The 17,400-nt window shown below is 41.3% G+C and overlaps 1 protein-coding gene and 1 long non-coding RNA gene across 2 annotated transcripts in view; both read right to left on the minus strand.

Moving 5' to 3' along the window:
* Nucleotides 1–2,797, minus strand: part of bcl11aa (BCL11 transcription factor A a) — a 56,374-nt gene extending 53,577 nt beyond the window's left edge. The window contains exon 1 of the mRNA XM_088013135.1: nucleotides 2,369–2,797. Within this exon, the coding sequence (XP_087869261.1) occupies nucleotides 2,369–2,423 (55 nt within the window). The 5' untranslated portion in view covers nucleotides 2,424–2,797. The remainder of the gene's footprint in view (nucleotides 1–2,368) is intronic.
* Nucleotides 2,798–3,648: 851 nt separating this feature from the next.
* LOC148155373 (uncharacterized) lies at nucleotides 3,649–6,480 on the minus strand. The gene is made up of 3 exons (XR_015765543.1): nucleotides 6,374–6,480; nucleotides 4,432–4,486; nucleotides 3,649–4,356 (listed from the first exon to the last, which is right to left on the minus strand). It is a non-coding gene; the product is annotated as an uncharacterized LOC148155373 (long non-coding RNA).
* Nucleotides 6,481–17,400: the final 10,920 nt, after the last annotated feature.

A 17,400-nucleotide genomic window follows, 5' to 3' on the forward strand; every position in this document is an offset into this window, starting at 1 on the left:
TGAGAATCAAAAAATAGATTTTAATTTTCACCATCTGGGTGATTGGATACAGATTTTGGTCTGATAACAGGAAGGGGGGCAGGGAGATGGGACGGAGCGCCGTGTGCACACACGTGTGGCCGAGTGTCTGCGGGAAAGTGTGTCTACAAGGGAGGGAGAGAGGCTGGGTTGGTGGGAATGTGGACTGCACCCCTCCTCAAGGAAATATCTGGACGTCACGGTCCTGAACGACATCAAACTGGGACGTGGATTCTCCAGGCCCAGCAGCTCCCTGAACACCGCTTCCAAAATATTCCCTGTCTTTGATTAATCTTCAGGTCTACGCAAGTTAGACAAAAAAAACCCTGAAGAGGGGTAGCATTAAATCCACTTATTTGTTTAAAAATAAATGTTTTCTTTCTGCAAAAAGCTCCTGACATATGAAGGTGAAATTGAGAGACAACTTGTAAACTGAAAAGGAGGAAAATTCCTAAAAAAGAAAAAAAAATTAAATCTCAGTAAAACAAACATGCAGAAGCCACTCATCTGTGTCTAATTTTAGAGCTGAGCAAACAAGAAAAGGAGCAGAGGGGATATGTCTGCTGCTCACTAAATTCACATGCCACAACAGGATTTACAGCCATCACTTTACAGAGACATGCTTTTTCAGTTAGATTGTTCCTTTAAAAAGACTGAAAATATCTGTTGACACAAAGTAAATCCAACATTTTCTGGAGGATAAAAGACGCCTTCAGTGGAAATGCAACTGTTTTTAAAAACAGGAAATATAGAACTATGTAAAATTATAAGAAGGGAAACAGGAATTAAAATAAATAGTCCAAGTTATTATTATTATTATTATTATTATTATTATTATTATTATTATTATTATTATTATTATTGTTGTTGTTGTTGTTGTTGTTGTTGTTGTTGTTGTGCTCCTGTGGATGAATTTTGAGCCCCGTTTGCTACATTTGGAAACCCCTCTGTGTGTCTGTGTGCTGAAGAAAATTTGCGTGGCGGACAGAATGGGTGCAAAGGCTACATGTATGCAAAAAGTGATGCACAGACAAAACGGGGGGGAGTTCCGGAGAGAGGACGTAGGTTTGGGGTGATGAAGACGAACTGGGGAGGGGGGAGATGTTGTTGGGGGGGGGCTCCCTCTTTCCCTCCCTGTTTGTTCCCCCCACCCGTCCTTACGTCTTGTACGCTTTTCCTTTATTCTAAAGAGCTCGCAAGACATCAGCCCGTATAGAAAGGGGAGGGGGGGGGGGGTTGGAGGTAAAACTCCTCTGGTTCAAGTTTGGAGCTGGATTTTCTAATCGCGCTCTGCCTCCTAGCGACGGGACAGGGTCACTGTCACTGCGCTGTCCCCCCTCTGAAGGAAACACACACACGCACACGCATACACACCACACACTCTTTTTCTGTCTCTATCTCCAAACCAAACACACGCGACTGCCCGTCAACGAACTCTAATGTTAATTAAGCAGCGACTCGTAAAGATGCGCTAAATAACCGCTTGTTTTCTTGCGCGTGGTCCGCAAAGAGAGGCGCACACTTTGCCAACTGCCTCGCAGTTTTCCAAAACACTCGCACCGGCTTTCTATTGAGAAATAAAGCTTGTGCACGCAAATAAAATTAAATCTAAGTACATAAATAAGAGGAGGTTTTTTGAGAAATGGACTTTGTGCGTAAAAGTCAAAAGCTGTTGGATTAAATTGTCTTTCTCTCAAACACCAAACATCTGATAATTACTCTTTTGTTAATTTACCTGAAGCTTTAAAGTGAAGTTATTCCGTCAAGATGTTCATGTTTAAATTTCTTTGGAGATAGAATTTTCTAGTTCAGACAGAGAACGTGGCTTCAACTTTACGAACATCTAAGCAGCATTCACTGTTAAAAAAGAAAAAAAAAGAGCTAAATATACATCACTAAATCGATCATTTTGATTGGCTCAGATAAAGAGTTTTTCGCTCGATCCAAAAACGTCCACTTTACAGTTTCACCTTCCTTTTATTCCAAAACAGAGTAGACGAGCTCGCACTGCAGGAAGCGAAATTCTAGAGGGTGATCTGTCCAGAGAGCTCCGCGGAGAGGACGCGCTCTGACCGTCGAGATCCAAAGCGGCTGCGTTTACCAGCCTGTCAAAGCGGCACAACTTAAAACTGGTCCATCAAAACTTTTTTTTTATTCTCCCACTCTTCCTTTTCATGTTTCGGGAAGCCAGCTTTTTACGCACGGAAGGTGTCGGACTTTGTCGCCGCGCCGCAAAGTCCAGTTAGAGTGTCCAGTGTCCAAACCCCCTTTTTCTGTCCCCCATTTGCTCCCAGAAGGGTGAACTGAAACAAAAGTGTTTCTAACTCTCTCTTTAGAGGCTTTTACTTACGCGAGAAATCCCGTTTGCTCAGGTGCTGCGGTTTGCCTTGCTTGCGGCGAGACATGGTGGCTGTTCAGCGGCTGCGTTCAGCGCGGATCACATCGGGGAGATGCCGGGGTGACAGAGGAGAGGAGGAGGGGAAAAAAGAGAGAAAAGATCTTCATCCAACGCCTTGGACATCTACCAGAGGAGGTGGAGGAGACGGAGTAAAAAAAAAAAAACCAAAATAATAATAAAATAAATTAGAAATAATAGAAAGATAGCGCGGAAGCGAGGATGGATCGCGGGATCGCCGTCATGGCTTTTTTGAGAAAGGAGAGCAGAGAAAAAAGAGAGAGAGAGTGAGGTGGATGGAGAGAGAGAGGGGGAGAGAGATTGAAAAAAATGGCAAAACCCCCCCTCCACCCCTCCACCCCACACCCCCCAACACACACACACACATACACGCACGCACACACACACACACACACACACCACCCCTCCCCTCTTAGCTGTGCAAGTTCAAGTGCACGGACGTGACGTTCCCGGCGAACTTGAACGTCAGGCGGCGGACGGACACCCGACATACAAAAACATGGGCCGGGCCGAGGCACCCGAGTGGGAGTGGGGAGTGGGAGGAGGGACAGACAACACCATTGGACGATCATTAGAGAGAGAGGGAGAGAGAGAGTGAAGGAGAGGAGGGGGCTGGACATGAGAAATAGACCCAGCGCAAGCCAATGGACATAGAGATCAGGGGGGCCGGACAAGAGGCACTGCGAGGGAGGGAGGAGTGTGTGTGAGTGTGCGTGTGTGCGGGTGTGTGAGGCAGAGAGATGTATAATGAAAGCAATATGCAGAGAGAAAGAGGAAGGTGCATGCAGAACAGGGCACTCTGCTGCATGCAGTGTGCCCTGAATGTGTGTGTGTGTGTGTGTCAGAGAGAGAGAGAGAGAGAGAGAGAGAGAGAGAGAGAGAGAGAGAGAGAGATTACCTGGACCCACGCGTGTCCCCAGAGTGTGTACACAACATTAGGAAGAGCAAAAGAAACGGGAAGGAATAAGTGTGTGTGGCTGCAGTGAACAGAACGACAGGTTGAACAGCCAAACAGCAGCATGTTCTGATCCAGGCCGCAGGTTCCGGATATCAGGAAACATCCAGAGCCGGCCCAACGTCGTTTGGGGCCAAAGGCAGAACCAGGCTTGGTTTTGGGGGATCACTATTTTATCCAATAAAAAGTATCATTTTGAAAATTAGTGGGAACCCTTGTGTTTTTAAAAATAGTAACAAATACACTCAAACCTCATTCATTTAGTGTGTTTCTTTCTTTTCCCACAGTGCCACACAACAAGAAGGTCCAGGGTTCAAATCCCAACCTAGGCTCATTCTGTTATTCCCATTCATGATTGGATTCTCTCTGGGTACTCCGGCTTCCACTCACAGTCCAAAAACATAACTGTTATATTAATTGTCTCTCTAAATTTATCTTAGGTATGAATAGATTAGAAATATCCTCATTGTGTCCTACAGTGGGGAAATTCCGGTGTAACAGCAGCAGCAAAGTGACAGATTAGCTTCACACAAAGATAAAAATGGAAATGTATTGAATTAAGAATAAACTGTACAGTGAGGTGAAATACAACATAAAATGCTGTACAATTATTAGTGTACTTGATCCAAACGATGTAAACATCTGGTTTTGGGAGCGGTGAGGGTTCTAGAGCCCAACAGCAGCAGGGAGGAAGGATCTGTGACAACGCTCCTTTATGAACGGAGGACGCAGCAGCCTGACACTGAAGTAGCTCTCCAGCTTTATGCTTTGAATTGGAGACATTGTCCAGTAGTGATGTTATTTTATCTAGCTTCTGTCTCTTCAGTCTGCTCTGATGCTTCCTGTAAAGAGCATCGGCGGTGTGAGTCCAGTTCAGTTTATTGTTCAGGTGAACTCTCAGGTATTTCTAAGAATCTCGTTGTCCACTCCCTGGATGTTGACGGCTGTCATTGAGCTGGGATTGTGCCTGCAGAGGTGAAAGTGTGACTGCATAGTAGTTTGTCCAATGAGTCTCTTTGTTGCCCTGTGACGGACTGACTACCTGTTCAGGACGAACCCCGCCTCTCACCCAGTGACTGCTGGAGTTAGGCACCAGCCTGCAAGTGAAAGTAGCATAGATAATGATTAATCAGCCTCTTTCTGGTAGATATCATTTACCAGAGTCAAATAAGTGTATTTCCTAAAAGTAGACATTAAGTAGATTATAGAACATAGCAGTTAACAGAGAGGGTATGCAGCATAAACAAGGCAGGTGCAAATCGCTACATGGTTGGTAAGATGAAGACCATTCCCATCCAAACCTGAAAAAATCTGCCATGACAAATCAACAATGCAACAATTATAAAATAGCAAAGAAGCAAAATGTCCAGGATCCAGAACCAACTCTTACCCTTAATGTGGCATCAAAATTAACCATTAGTGCCCTAAAGAGCCCATTTATTAATTATTACCCCAGTGAATATCTGTGGATTGACATTTTGCCCTCTTGTACTTCGATTTTATACCTGTAAATAAACTACTTTACTATTATGTATGTAACCATTGCACAGCACTTATTTCTCACTATTTCATACTTTTGTCATGCCTGACTTTCCAGGTATGAAATAGATTCGTCTTTCACAGGATACAACAGTATTTCATATGAATATGAATATTTACTTTTTAAGTAAATCAGTTTAATTTTTAATTTTAATTTTCTATACTATATTCATAGTTTACTGTTAAGAAATGTAGTTATATGGTTTATATAAATATTATCTGCCAGAAGGGTGAAAGTATCTTAGTTTGATCAGGAGATAATATTTATTATGCTCAATAAGAGTCAACTGGCCCAAATTGAGATGAAAAACAAAATAAATGGAAATATATTGATAATGCAGAGTTTTAATATAGTATAGCAAATTATATTTTATATGAGTTTTGAACATTATCTTGTCTTTTTTCTTCATAATTTGTCATAATTCATTTGAATTGGTAAGGCTAATACCTACTAAGCTGTTGTTGGATACGGCACAATATTAATGACTCTTAACCGTCTACGTCTGGTCATTTCTGGCCTTCTCTTCTCAGCCGAATAGCCTCTGTGTTACCCGGCAAAGTTACGTTGGTGGGATGCTGCTGGTTACATCAAACCAGCTCATCTTCAGCACTCAGCGTGCTCCAGCTCTGCCAAGAGGGGAGTGAACCTTCAGATTTCTCAACAGACACTGGAGTTTGCACATTCCCTGTGCTAGTTCAGATCCTGTGGCTTTATGGAAATCATGCTGATAGACGTAATCAGCTGATCCACCCAGTCAGCGCCGTCAAAGTAACTTCAGGACAATACAGGATGTATTTTGACAGAGTGTACAGAGACAAACTCTCCAACATTCTCTTGTGAATGTTCAGACATCAGGTCCCAAAATGGCAGATATTTGTGTCCAGATTTAGATGTCTTACATTTGCTGTTATCTGTTTTGCCTTGCACTGCTTTGTTAGGCATTACGGTACTTACTGTGTCAGAACAGGACCAGACATGCACCGATCCGATACTGGTGTCTTTATCGGCCCGATGCAAAAAAAAAATTCTAGATTATGTATCTGTGACAATGTTCCCAAACCCTAAGGGCAGATCTATTCAGTCTATGTGCTGTGCTCTGAGCAACGTCATGCTTTATGATTTATTTTACATTATATTTATAATTCCTAATTGCACTTCCCAAATCATGTGAAAGAAGGTTTGTTGCAGTTTAATTTTACATTTTTCAGTTTCAATTTCTTTATACTCATAATTGGACTGAATGAACAACTTAAAGTTTTGTTGTTTTTGCATGTCTGACCAAGCTTCTGAAGCTGCTGATGTATTTAGGTGTGCAGAGTTATCAAACAAATTTGTACTTCAGCACATTTATGTCTGTGCTTAAAAAAAAGAAACATCTTAGGTCAATTCAGCACTATGTTTTTCTGTATTGGATCGATGTTTGCCGATACTAAGACTCAGATACCTGTATCGGTGTTGGAAGTGAAAAAAGTGGATCGGTGCATCAGGACAGCAGACTTCCTGTCTCTCTGTGGAAACAAGTCAGCATCCAGAGAAGGAAGGAGACGCAGTCCTGAGAAAAATATTGTATATTAATTAAGAAAATCTGCATTAGAATCGGACTCAGCTGACTCCTACATGGGTTTTCCTCCTATGGAAACTTCAGAGAGAGTATAAAATATTAGAAATGTGAAGCATTATGGAAAATTAAATGATATCTCTTTAAGAATGTTGTGTGCAGTGGATTAAATGCTATTATATTCACCATTTACAAGTAGATCAATAATCAAAAGGATTTTCCACAGAATGGGTTGATTCTCGTTATGAAATATGTAAAGAGAAGTGAAAACCTTTTGGAGGCAGGTTTGTTTTTTCTCTCTGACTTACTCATTTGGTTCTGCAGTTCTGTCCGGTGTGCTGCTTGTTCAACAGAGTTCTGAAGGACTGGCCAAGTTTAATTAGTTCCGTTTCCAAGAAATCTGAGAAAATTGTCATGTATTTATGCAGATTTATTTGCAGTTACAGGGTGTTCGAAATGAGACTCCAGCACAGACGCAGAGGCAAAAGAAAAAAAATTAATTAGCTTCATTAAAAAATAACCATTAAGCTTAGTCTTTCTTCTGTGTGATTAAAACTGCCGCATCTCTCAGTTCTTTTAACAACAGAATAAATCTAACCTTTAACTTTAGAAGAATTTTCCTTTCATTTACAACCAATAATGTGAAAAACTGTGAATTTCTGACCCTTCCTGGAGTCTGGGTCGTTTATTTAATTTTGTGGAAGTTAAAACCTTTCACCCCATTCATCATCCATTCATCACTTTATCATCCATCTGTTCATCCAGTCATCCATTCATCCCTTTATTCTTATCCATTTATCGTCCATATATTCCTTTTTCATCCATCCATCAAAATATCCATTCACTCCTCTGTCATCCATTCATTTGAAATCCAACCATCAATTGCTTTGTCATCCACCCATTCATCCTTTTATCAACCATCTGTCTTTGTCCATTTATCATAATCCATCCATCATCCATCTATTCCTTTTCCTTCCATCCATCCAGCCATCCATTCATCCTTTCATTCATTAATTCATTCATCCCTTTAGTGTTATCATCCATCAAAATATCTATCAATTTATTTGTCATCCATCCATTAGACATAAACCTAATCAATTTATGCCCATTTATTAATTTATCTTCCATCCATCCCTGTTTTCATAAATCCAAACATGTCTTTTCATCCATCCATCCGTCCCTCTGTCCATCTGCGGACTCCGGTAGTGAGAGCGGGCCGCTTAATAACTTTCAGCTGTCTAAGGTTGGAGTTGCATACCGTACAGAGGACGGTGTGCTGCTGCTGCTGGTGGTGGGGGGTGGAGAGGAGGAGAAGGAGGAGAAAATAGAAGAAGGAGAAGAGGAGGAGGAGGGGGAAGAGACTGTAAACACGCTTGTAATAAAGAGGGTTTGGTAATATAAGACGCGGGGCTTAAATCTGCAAAAGCGCAGCGAGAGCAGAGCAACTCGGCGCGCTCCGATCACTGATTGTTTTTATCTTTCTTTTTTGGGTATCGAGAGAGAGAGAGAGAGAGAGGGAGAGAGAGAGAGAGAGCGCCATGGACGGATTAGACCGAAAGAAGGACTGAACGGGGTAACATTCAAGACGCTTACGGGAGCGGAGAGATTCCCCCACCAGCAGCCGCGAGAGGAGGCGGCAGCGGCGGCTGCAGCTGGAGGTCTGCGGCTCGGTGTCCTGGAGCCCGACGGAAGAGGACGCACACTTAAGACCGACGGAGGGCGGGGGAGATGGAGGGGGCGGCGGGGAGGTGAGAGGCTGGAGGTGGACGAGCGAGACAGGACAGAGAGGAGGAGGAGGTGGAGCGGGGTGACGGAGAGAGAGACGGGGAGGATGAGACGGAGAGAGAGGGAGGAGGCGGCACGGCGTCAGGGGGGAGGGGGGGAGGAAGAATGCGTGACCACAGAGGGAAATATTTCTGCAGGTTGAAACTCGCCGCGTGGCTTGTATGAGCGGGGCCGGTGCGTGAATGAATGTGTGGAAGTTCGTGCAGATTAAAGCAGTTCAGTTGGACGAGGAATGAAACTCCATTTCTGTTTAGCAACAAATCCAAAAGTAGTATTGCTATTGAGGAAGTTCTGCTTCAGGGCCCCTCCTGCGCCGGTTCGTGCCCACCGGTTGTCATTTCGTACCTTTCTCCTTCCATTTTGCACCCGCAATTCAACCATTTTGTATTCATGTTTTTCATCGTTGCATCAGTTTAATTCTCTTTGTAGCTCAGAGTGTTTTCATGAATTATGGAGATAATTCATTAGAACAACGCGGACGTTTCGCAACCACATTCAATAGATCCTGTTGCTCCATTCTGCTTAATTACGTTTTAATTCCAAAAACTGAACACGTTTAATTATTCTCCCGATGCTTCTATAATAATCCATAATTTATGCCACTAAAGTCAGAGAAAGTGCACAAATGTGGTTAGAAGTTAGCGTGAATTTTTATTTATTTTTTCTGTGTTTTGGTCATTTTAAAGATAATTTAAGCAAATGGTCCAAACTAAATGGACGAAAGATAAAATAAAGTGTGCACATGGTGTAAAAATATAGGCAAATTTTTAGGGAGAAACTGGTACGAAGTGGAAGAAGAGGAGTACGGGAGGGATCAGAACAACTCTGAGCGACAACCTGCTGGTAGATATTTTCCTTATAGAGAAAACTACGTTAAATAATCGATTTAAAACATCCTGCGGGAAGAACTGATGGTTAAAAGAAACAGGCGAGAACTTTAAATATTTCCAGTACGAAACGACCAAATCTGACTCTCAGGACCCACATCAGCATTAGAACCTGCTCAGTTCGGTTCGTATATAAGATGACAGTCTGGTTCTAATTCTTCCACAGTATTTGCATGCAGAGTGGTTCTCCTTCCTTTAGTGTTCTGGCAGCAGGTTAAGAGAGGGAATTTCCTGAAAACTTGCTTAAAAACTGCATCCTTTGAACTGGCCTGTGTCATCCTCGTTTTGTGCTTGTGGTTTAAAGGGGCCCATCGTGTTTTAAACAGCCTCTCTTCACACATCCGAGAGCGCTAACCTTGACCTCCCTCCATCTGTCAGTGACAAAGGACGCTTTTTGTTTCTCCTCTTCTCCTCTGCCCAGATACCCCTCGTTCCCCCTCCCCGACCCCTCTTCCTCCTCTGAACCAGACCGACTCACTCTCTTTCTCTCTCTCCAAACCGAGGAGGAACCTTGAGCTAAACCTGCAGAGCCTCTCGGAATCGGGTAGCGGCGGCGCACAGAGCGACTCTCCCCGGTTCCATCATAAATCAGCCATGCAGAATGTGCCGAGGTACAGCGGCAGGAACTCTGCATGCCCGGAAGAAGCTGCGCGCCTCTGCATATCTTATATTTGATCTTAGAAACACACAGGCTGATTTGGGAGTCGCATGCGAGATGCGCTCAGGTGGAGGTGACACTGCAGTACCTTCTCTCTCTCCCTTATGTAGGCCACCTTATTCCTCCCGTTCAGCACTTTTACGCGCTTGTTCAGGCGGTTCAAGCCAGCACACGCGGCGCGCACACAGAGTGATGGAATGGACAGTGGAGGACTTTGATAAAGCTTCATAAATCCGTTAAGAAGGAGTGGTCACATGCTCTCCTTTCCCCTGCAACGCACGGCGGCCCCGGGGAAATTGGGGGAATAGAGGGGGGCGCATTTCAATATATGTAAATTACTTGGAGAGGTAGAGTGAGGAGGGGGTGGAGGGTGTTGGAGATACAGAGATAAATCAGTTCTGCACACAGTACGTCCCCCACACGTTTTTTTTTTCTCTGCGCTCCTTGTCATGCCTTGGCTTTTCTCCATCAGGCACCGCTTTTGTTGCTTTTGTCACAATTAACTCTGTGCGTAAAAATTCACCGCGAAACATTAAGGAGGTGGAACAAACTAGGAATAACAAATAAAACAAAGTGAAATTTATTTAAAAAAAAAAAAGAAAATAAACAAGCTCTAAAACCAAGTGACCAAATAAATGAATTCTTAAAGTGAAAAGCCACGGAACGCAAGATTAAAACGATGCTGACTTTTTCACCTGAACAAAACCAAACCCAGAGTTATTTTATGTGTGTCTTTTGCAATTTTATTTTATTCTTATTAATGGTTTATTGGGTTTGTTTTGGTTTCAGCTGCTCTCATTTTAGGCCAATTTTATGGAAAAATCTAAACAAAAAAAACGACGCAAATAATACTAAAAGAAATAATAAAGTATCTTCTGGTTTCGGTTTTTATTTCCACAGAGAATTAACTCTATATCCCTCATAGATCTGATCCCTTTTCCTCTTCTTTTTGTGTGTGTGCGTGTGTTCATGTGGAGGAATTTCAAACCACCACATAAATACACTTTGCACACACACCTTCCCCACGGCCGCCACCAGCTTTCTATCCAAAAGGCTCAACTGTAACGAGAGCGCAGTGGGTGGATTTTTTTTTTCTTTTTGCGGAGCTCCATTATCACATCTGGGGATGTGCGCACACGGAGCGGAGTCGGGCCGGTGGTATTAGATTAAATCGGGCGGGATTACATGGTTATCGAGCAAATTATCTGAGCCCTCCAACACCCAGCACCACCCGTCCTACATGCCTCCACCTCCCAGTGTGCCTCCAGTCTCTGCTGCTGTTTGATGTGGCGCTGGCTCTGGAATCAGCGGACTTGTCCGTCAAATAAAGTAGAAAAAAAAAACAGACGAGGTTTTGTACGAGCGCAAAATCCTAAATAAAATGAATGAATCGCCTTGAAGAAAGTATTCATGCCCCTTGAATCTTAATCATTTCATGTCCCAAACCTGCAGCGTCAAATAATTAAAATTTAACCAAGACTATAGCGCACAAGAAGTAAATGGCAAAGGACACGTGATTCTATATTTTTTCATAAATTAAAATTTTGAAAAGTGTGACGTGCGTTTGAATTAAAATCCCCTTTCCTCTGATACCCCTAAATGTAACCCAGTGTTTTCAGAAGTCACCTAGCTTTAACGGAGTCCAGCTGCGTCAGTACAGATCCAGCTGTTCTGTGAAAGTCTGAGAGCATTAATGAAAAGCATCGTGAAAACAAAGGAAGACAGAGAAAAAGCCGTGGAGACGTTTAAAATAGGGTTAATTTAATAAAAAAAACATATATATATCCAAATCTTTGACTATCTCACAGAGAAATGTTCATCATTTAAAAATAGGAACAAGATGATACAGCAGCAATCTTACCAAAACATGACAGGTTAGACGAGGGGTGGGTTACTCAGAAAAGAGCCACCAAAAGGTCCTTGACGGAGCTGCAGAGGTTCACAGATTAGGTGGAAGAATCGATCTGCTGTGAAAACCAGGCTGCACTAAGAAGAAAACCATAAAATATCCTGCTTGCCTTTTACCAAGAGCCGTTTAGGGGACACAGAAAGCATGTGGAATAAGGTACTCTGATCCAAAAGTGAACTTTTTGGCCGTCATGCCACACTGTGTGTGATGGGCGTCATTCAGTAGCACGGTAAGGGCAGAATCATGCTATGGGGATGCTTTCAACAGGAAAAGAGGAAACCAACTGGAGTAGTTTAAAGATGGATTGAGCTAAATACTAGAATCCTGGAAGAAAAACTGTTAGCAGTAGCAAAGCGTTCAGGATGGGGTCAGAGCTTCACACAACACACAGCCAACAAAATCATAAAACAGTATAATAAGATCAGATTCATGTGATAGAATTTATGAGAATACAAGACAAGACCTAAACCTTGATGAGCACAAAAGTTCTCAGTCCTTTCGAAGTTGGATTGAGTCAGTTTGCTAGAAGAATCAGTCTGCGTATGAGCAAATTTGGTAAATAAATCCCCCAAAACACTTACAGCAGCAACTGCAGGAAAGGTTGTTCTACAAAGTATTGACTGTTTTTGCAAAACAAGATTAAAACTATGTTATTTTCCCTTTACGCTCCACTTTGTGTTAGTCCAGTAGCTTACAACCTCCCCACTAAAGTACATTGGAGTTCCTGGTTGTAATTGGAATTGAAAAGTTTGAGATTCTTTACTGAATTGTTCTGAGAAAACACCAAATACAATGATTTTGGTCAGTGGATTTAATTAAAGTTGAACGTTTCACCAAACTTTTTCCAACAGTAATAACTGAACACACAGCGAACATAGACCACCACTGAGGTTTATTTCTGAAACAGTGACGAGCCTCTTCACTTCTAGAGCTCCAAACGCGGACTCTAGCGCCCTCTTGTGTCCTAATGCTGCCAATGTAAAAAGAACAGACTAAATCTGTAGGCCTTTAGTCCACTGCAAAGGGCCCAAATGGTCAGATTGAGCCTCACGGAGGGAACAAAATATTCTGATGAGCAATTTGAGGAAACGGGTCTGATGCGTGAGAAAGAAAAGGTCAAAACTGGGGGAAATAAAAGCCTAATCATTTAAGATACTTTTTTTCTCTATAAGCTAGAATGCAAGATAAAAAAAATAATTAGTGAATCTTTGTAAAATTAGACTTTTTTTAACAAAAGTCCTTATATAAATCTTATATAACAACACTAATAAGATTTATATTGTACACATTTTTATAGATCGGCCTATCATGTAATAATGAGATGTTTTATTTAAATATTTAGTTTTTATTTCCAATATAATTGATTCATTATGATTATAACAGTTACAATGAGTCATATATACAACAATTATGTATTATTGCAATTTGTATTATCTATAATAATGCAAATAGTATAATAATCCATCATCTATTTCTCTTATGTTTTATTTCGCCTATTTCATGACTAATAGCCCATTAAAGTCAATGTATTCCAAGTTAACAGTCTTTTCCATGCAGCCTAAGTAATATCAGACATTGTCCGCCTGGTCGCTTCTAAGGATTATTAATCCGCAGAGTTATCAGACTGTGTAAATAAAGTTAGACCCTATAAAGCTGCGGAAGGATCTCTTAGCGGGCGGTTCTGATGAGAGCTTAGTTATAAATCAAATCTTTTAATGAATATCTGCGAGACCAAAATGCGGGGAACAGAAAAAAAAGTACGCAGAGGATGGAGGGGTGCAAGGGGACAATGAAGGCCGGCTGTGTAATTAGATTAAGCGACGCGAGGGGAGGGAACTTTCTAATGGGCTCTGAGGCGCCGCCATGAACGCAGCCAGACCCTTTCAGACCATTAACACGGAGCGAAGAGGAGGGAGGGGCCAGGGAGGGGCCCATAACACATCTAATCTGACATGACACCCCTCCTCTATCAGCCTGCCTGTTAACCAGCACGCCCGGAGCGCTCCGGATCTCTAACTGCTAAAACTTGAGCCGTCACTGAGTTTCTGACAACATGTTATTAACATAAGTGCTCAATTATAGGCCTCGTTTCTACTACTGAGCTACCGGGATCAGTATTACTCCTCACTCCTGACAAACTGTGAAGGAAAAAAAAACTGAGGCTAAGTGAATCATTTGAAGAGAGGGGCCAGGTCCTTGCAGAATGAGACTAAAAAAAATAAAAAATTTAAAAAAAGTGCATTTGAAGAATGAACCTCGGGAATGGAGGAGGGGGGGGGGCAAGTTAATGAAACCAAAGTGAATGTTTTAAAGGGAAGGAAAGTGTGAGTTTATTGGAGCTCAGTTTTCAGTGAAGGAGACCCTGAGGGGAGTTTCAGCACTTCAGATTTATGAACTGCTGCATGTCCTCAAGCAGCCGTGAGGGACTTTTTTACAGGAAGCGAGAAGGGGGATGGGGTGGGGGGACAGGGATCAGATTAGGAAAGCATAAAAGGAATCTGGCTTGTTTTGGAAAAAAATCAGCATGTTTAAATAATAAAATAAAAAAACTCTTAAAAGTCCAGGGAATCTACAAAAGAAAGTGGAAACTATAGGCTCTCAGTAACATTTATAGATCTTTAGAAATAATCACTTACTTTATTACGACTGCCGATTAAACGCTTTATTTTGAAGATAAAATCAAGATGAGAAAATAACACGCGAATATTTACCTCCACCCAGCTCAGCATTTTGCAGGGTAAAAAGTGTGGAACATAATTTAATTCAGACAAAATATTTATATATAAACCTTCTGATGAAGGAAATTTATCTTATGCTACTTGCATTGAAATAAAAACAAAAACATGTGCAAAACGAATTACCATCTTTTTCATTCTGTTTTGGAGCAATAAACCAACTGGTCTGTTTTATTTATGCAGCAAGGTCGATGCTTTTATTTTGGTGTACTTTTCTTTTTCTTCACTTCCAGAAATTGTTTGGTCCATAAAATAACTTAAAGGCAATATTTCACATTTCCGTTCTTCTTCCAACTCACCACAAGAGGGCACTAATGCACTAAAACGTTTTAAACTCGGAAATCTTTAAAACTGATTTTATCCGCTTTTTTATGGCGACTTGGCGGACAATCTGGACCGCGATGAAGGCCTTATTGCACTGGATTCATTTTGTGTTTTTGTGTGTAAATATAAGCAAATAAAGGACATTGATTGTATTAACATGCATAATAAAAATCGATTGACATTGGTTAATTTCTTCCTTCCACTATCCAAGTTATTGTTTTTTACCATGTATTCAGTTCATGCAACATTGATTTTCTGTTGCCTCGGTCTTTTACAGCTAGACAATGAAATTCAATAAAACAAAGCAAAACACTGACGACTTGAACTGATGCTCCTTTTATTTCAGCAGCAAACAAAACTAAACTGTAATTCAAGCTGCCGGAGTCCAGCTTGTTGAGGCGTCGCCTGGTTTGGGAACCTCAGGGTCTCGTCTTTGCTTTCTGCAGATGATGTGGCTCTGTTCCCGTCTTCAATACATGACCTTCAGCTCTCACAGCAAAGGTTCACAGGTGTGTGTGAAGCAGGCAGGATGACGGTCATCTCCTCAAAGTCTGAGTCTCAGCAAGAGTCCAAGCGGAGGTTGTCAAATGTCTTGGGCACGTCGGATCTTCATTCGAGGACATTACTGTCTGCCATGGTAAAGAGGAAGAGGAGTTAAACAGTAAAGCTTCTGATTTTCTGACCCATTGACATTCAAAGTTACTTTGTAGGACAGCAGGACTGCATTAGGGAAAGGTAAGCTCTTCTGTTTACCGCTCAGTCAGTTTTAAATATGAATTCTGTCAATATCCAAAATGAAAGGAAGAATAAAGTATGGATAGATTAACCAATGGATGAATGATGATGGACAGATGAATACATTAAGAAATGATGAATGGAGACAATCTGTAGACAATTTGACTAGGAATAAAATCTGAAAATATATACTTTTCTATAATTAAACCAGATCTGGAAAATGTCTAGATCAAATCCCATATTTTTACAGGCAGTCAAATTTTATACTTTCAACCTGCTTTATCATTTTAACTTTCATATCAACATGGTCTAAAGTTGACAGCTGTCCTCTCCATTCACAACACAAGGTGGCAATAGATGCTGTGATTCTGGAGGATAGAAGTTGGATCAAGTTCAAACTGAAATCAGCAAACAAATAAAAAGAAACCTGATTAAATACGTCTATTTGCACACAGTCAGTTTAACAGTGAACTTTTCCACTCTTCTACGTCTCCTTCTACTGTTTCATGAGTCACTGGCATCTTTAAACACTCAGCCTGTAATGGATACCAAGAGAGAGGTTACCTGAGCATTAACAGTTAGGGAAAAACTGAAAGTGAAGGAAAAGCTGTAAATCAGAGGAAACAGGCAAGAGGGCTGTAAGTATTTTTAAAACACACAAGAGGCAACACTTTCCTTTACACAGACTAAAATCTGATGGTGGCCTGGTGCAGATCCATTCCTGTCAGCTGCTCTTGAAAATAGGAAAGGCAATAAAACATGGTATTTAGGCAGACGGGGAAAAATGGATGCTCATCTAAACTTGCAAAGATCTACAGCTGGATAAGTAATTAAAACATTTAAAACAACTAAACAGTTAGTAACTTAGGCTGAGGAAGCAAGATTATCGTTGGAAGCCAACCAATTATTTGTGACGTAAGAAAAAAAAAAATTTTTTGTCCAAACATCACACATGTAAACATATCTCTAAATCCTTTGTTTTGGTCAGGTGGAACCAACATAGTCAGCAAATATTAGTAGTAGGTTTGCCTTAAACAAAGTATAAAAATGTGGAAAAGCATCTCAAGTCCACTGCCAAGGAGGATCTGTGATGCTGCGGGCCCTGCTTCTCTTCCAAAGGAACTGAAAACAACACTAGTATCATGAAATTTGACATACCAAGATATTTTTAAACACAACAATAAGATATGACCAAATAAACACGGATATAAAATCTACCTTTTTTCTGTCGACAAACCAAAATCCTGAAGAAAATCAGCTGGTTGATCTGAACTGAAGAGGGCAAAAGAGAAAACACGACAATCTGGAGACTGTCAAAGATCCCTCTGTCGGTTCGCTCCAATCCTGTAAAAGGTTACAGAAAACTCAATGTGGTCATAATAGCAAAAAAGAATATGCAACAATGTTTGTACAAATCTGCACAAATGCCAACATTAAAAAAAAAAACAAATCTCTGCTGTCTGCTGCTTCTTGAGACACCGGTGATTAAAGAAGGCCAGGCTCTTCTTCCACACAGTCTTTTATTTGTAAATAATAAAAATGAACTCTTGAATATAAAACATACACATCAGTAGAGCCACATCTGTTATACAAACAAGAACTGTTGCAGTGAATACTTTGTCTTTCATCAAGAATCGTGGTTTGGGAACCATGGGCTGTAAACAATCAGTATTCCTGAAGTAATACTGACAAAGGAAAGGGCAGTCGGCCACACCGCCAAGGATGAACGAAAACATCTGCAAAATATGTCTGCAAAACTAGATTTCTCATCGGTTCAGAAGTCCATTCCAGACCATAGTCAGAAAACAGGGTAGGTGGTGATTTGAGATAATTGGGTCTGCTTCTGTTTTTATTATTATCTCTTTTTTCCTGCAATCCAG

Source organism: Poecilia mexicana, unplaced genomic scaffold (assembly GCF_051168715.1).
Source record: "Poecilia mexicana isolate PSO_F unplaced genomic scaffold, ASM5116871v1 scaffold_15, whole genome shotgun sequence".
Lineage (NCBI taxonomy): Eukaryota > Metazoa > Chordata > Actinopteri > Cyprinodontiformes > Poeciliidae > Poecilia > Poecilia mexicana.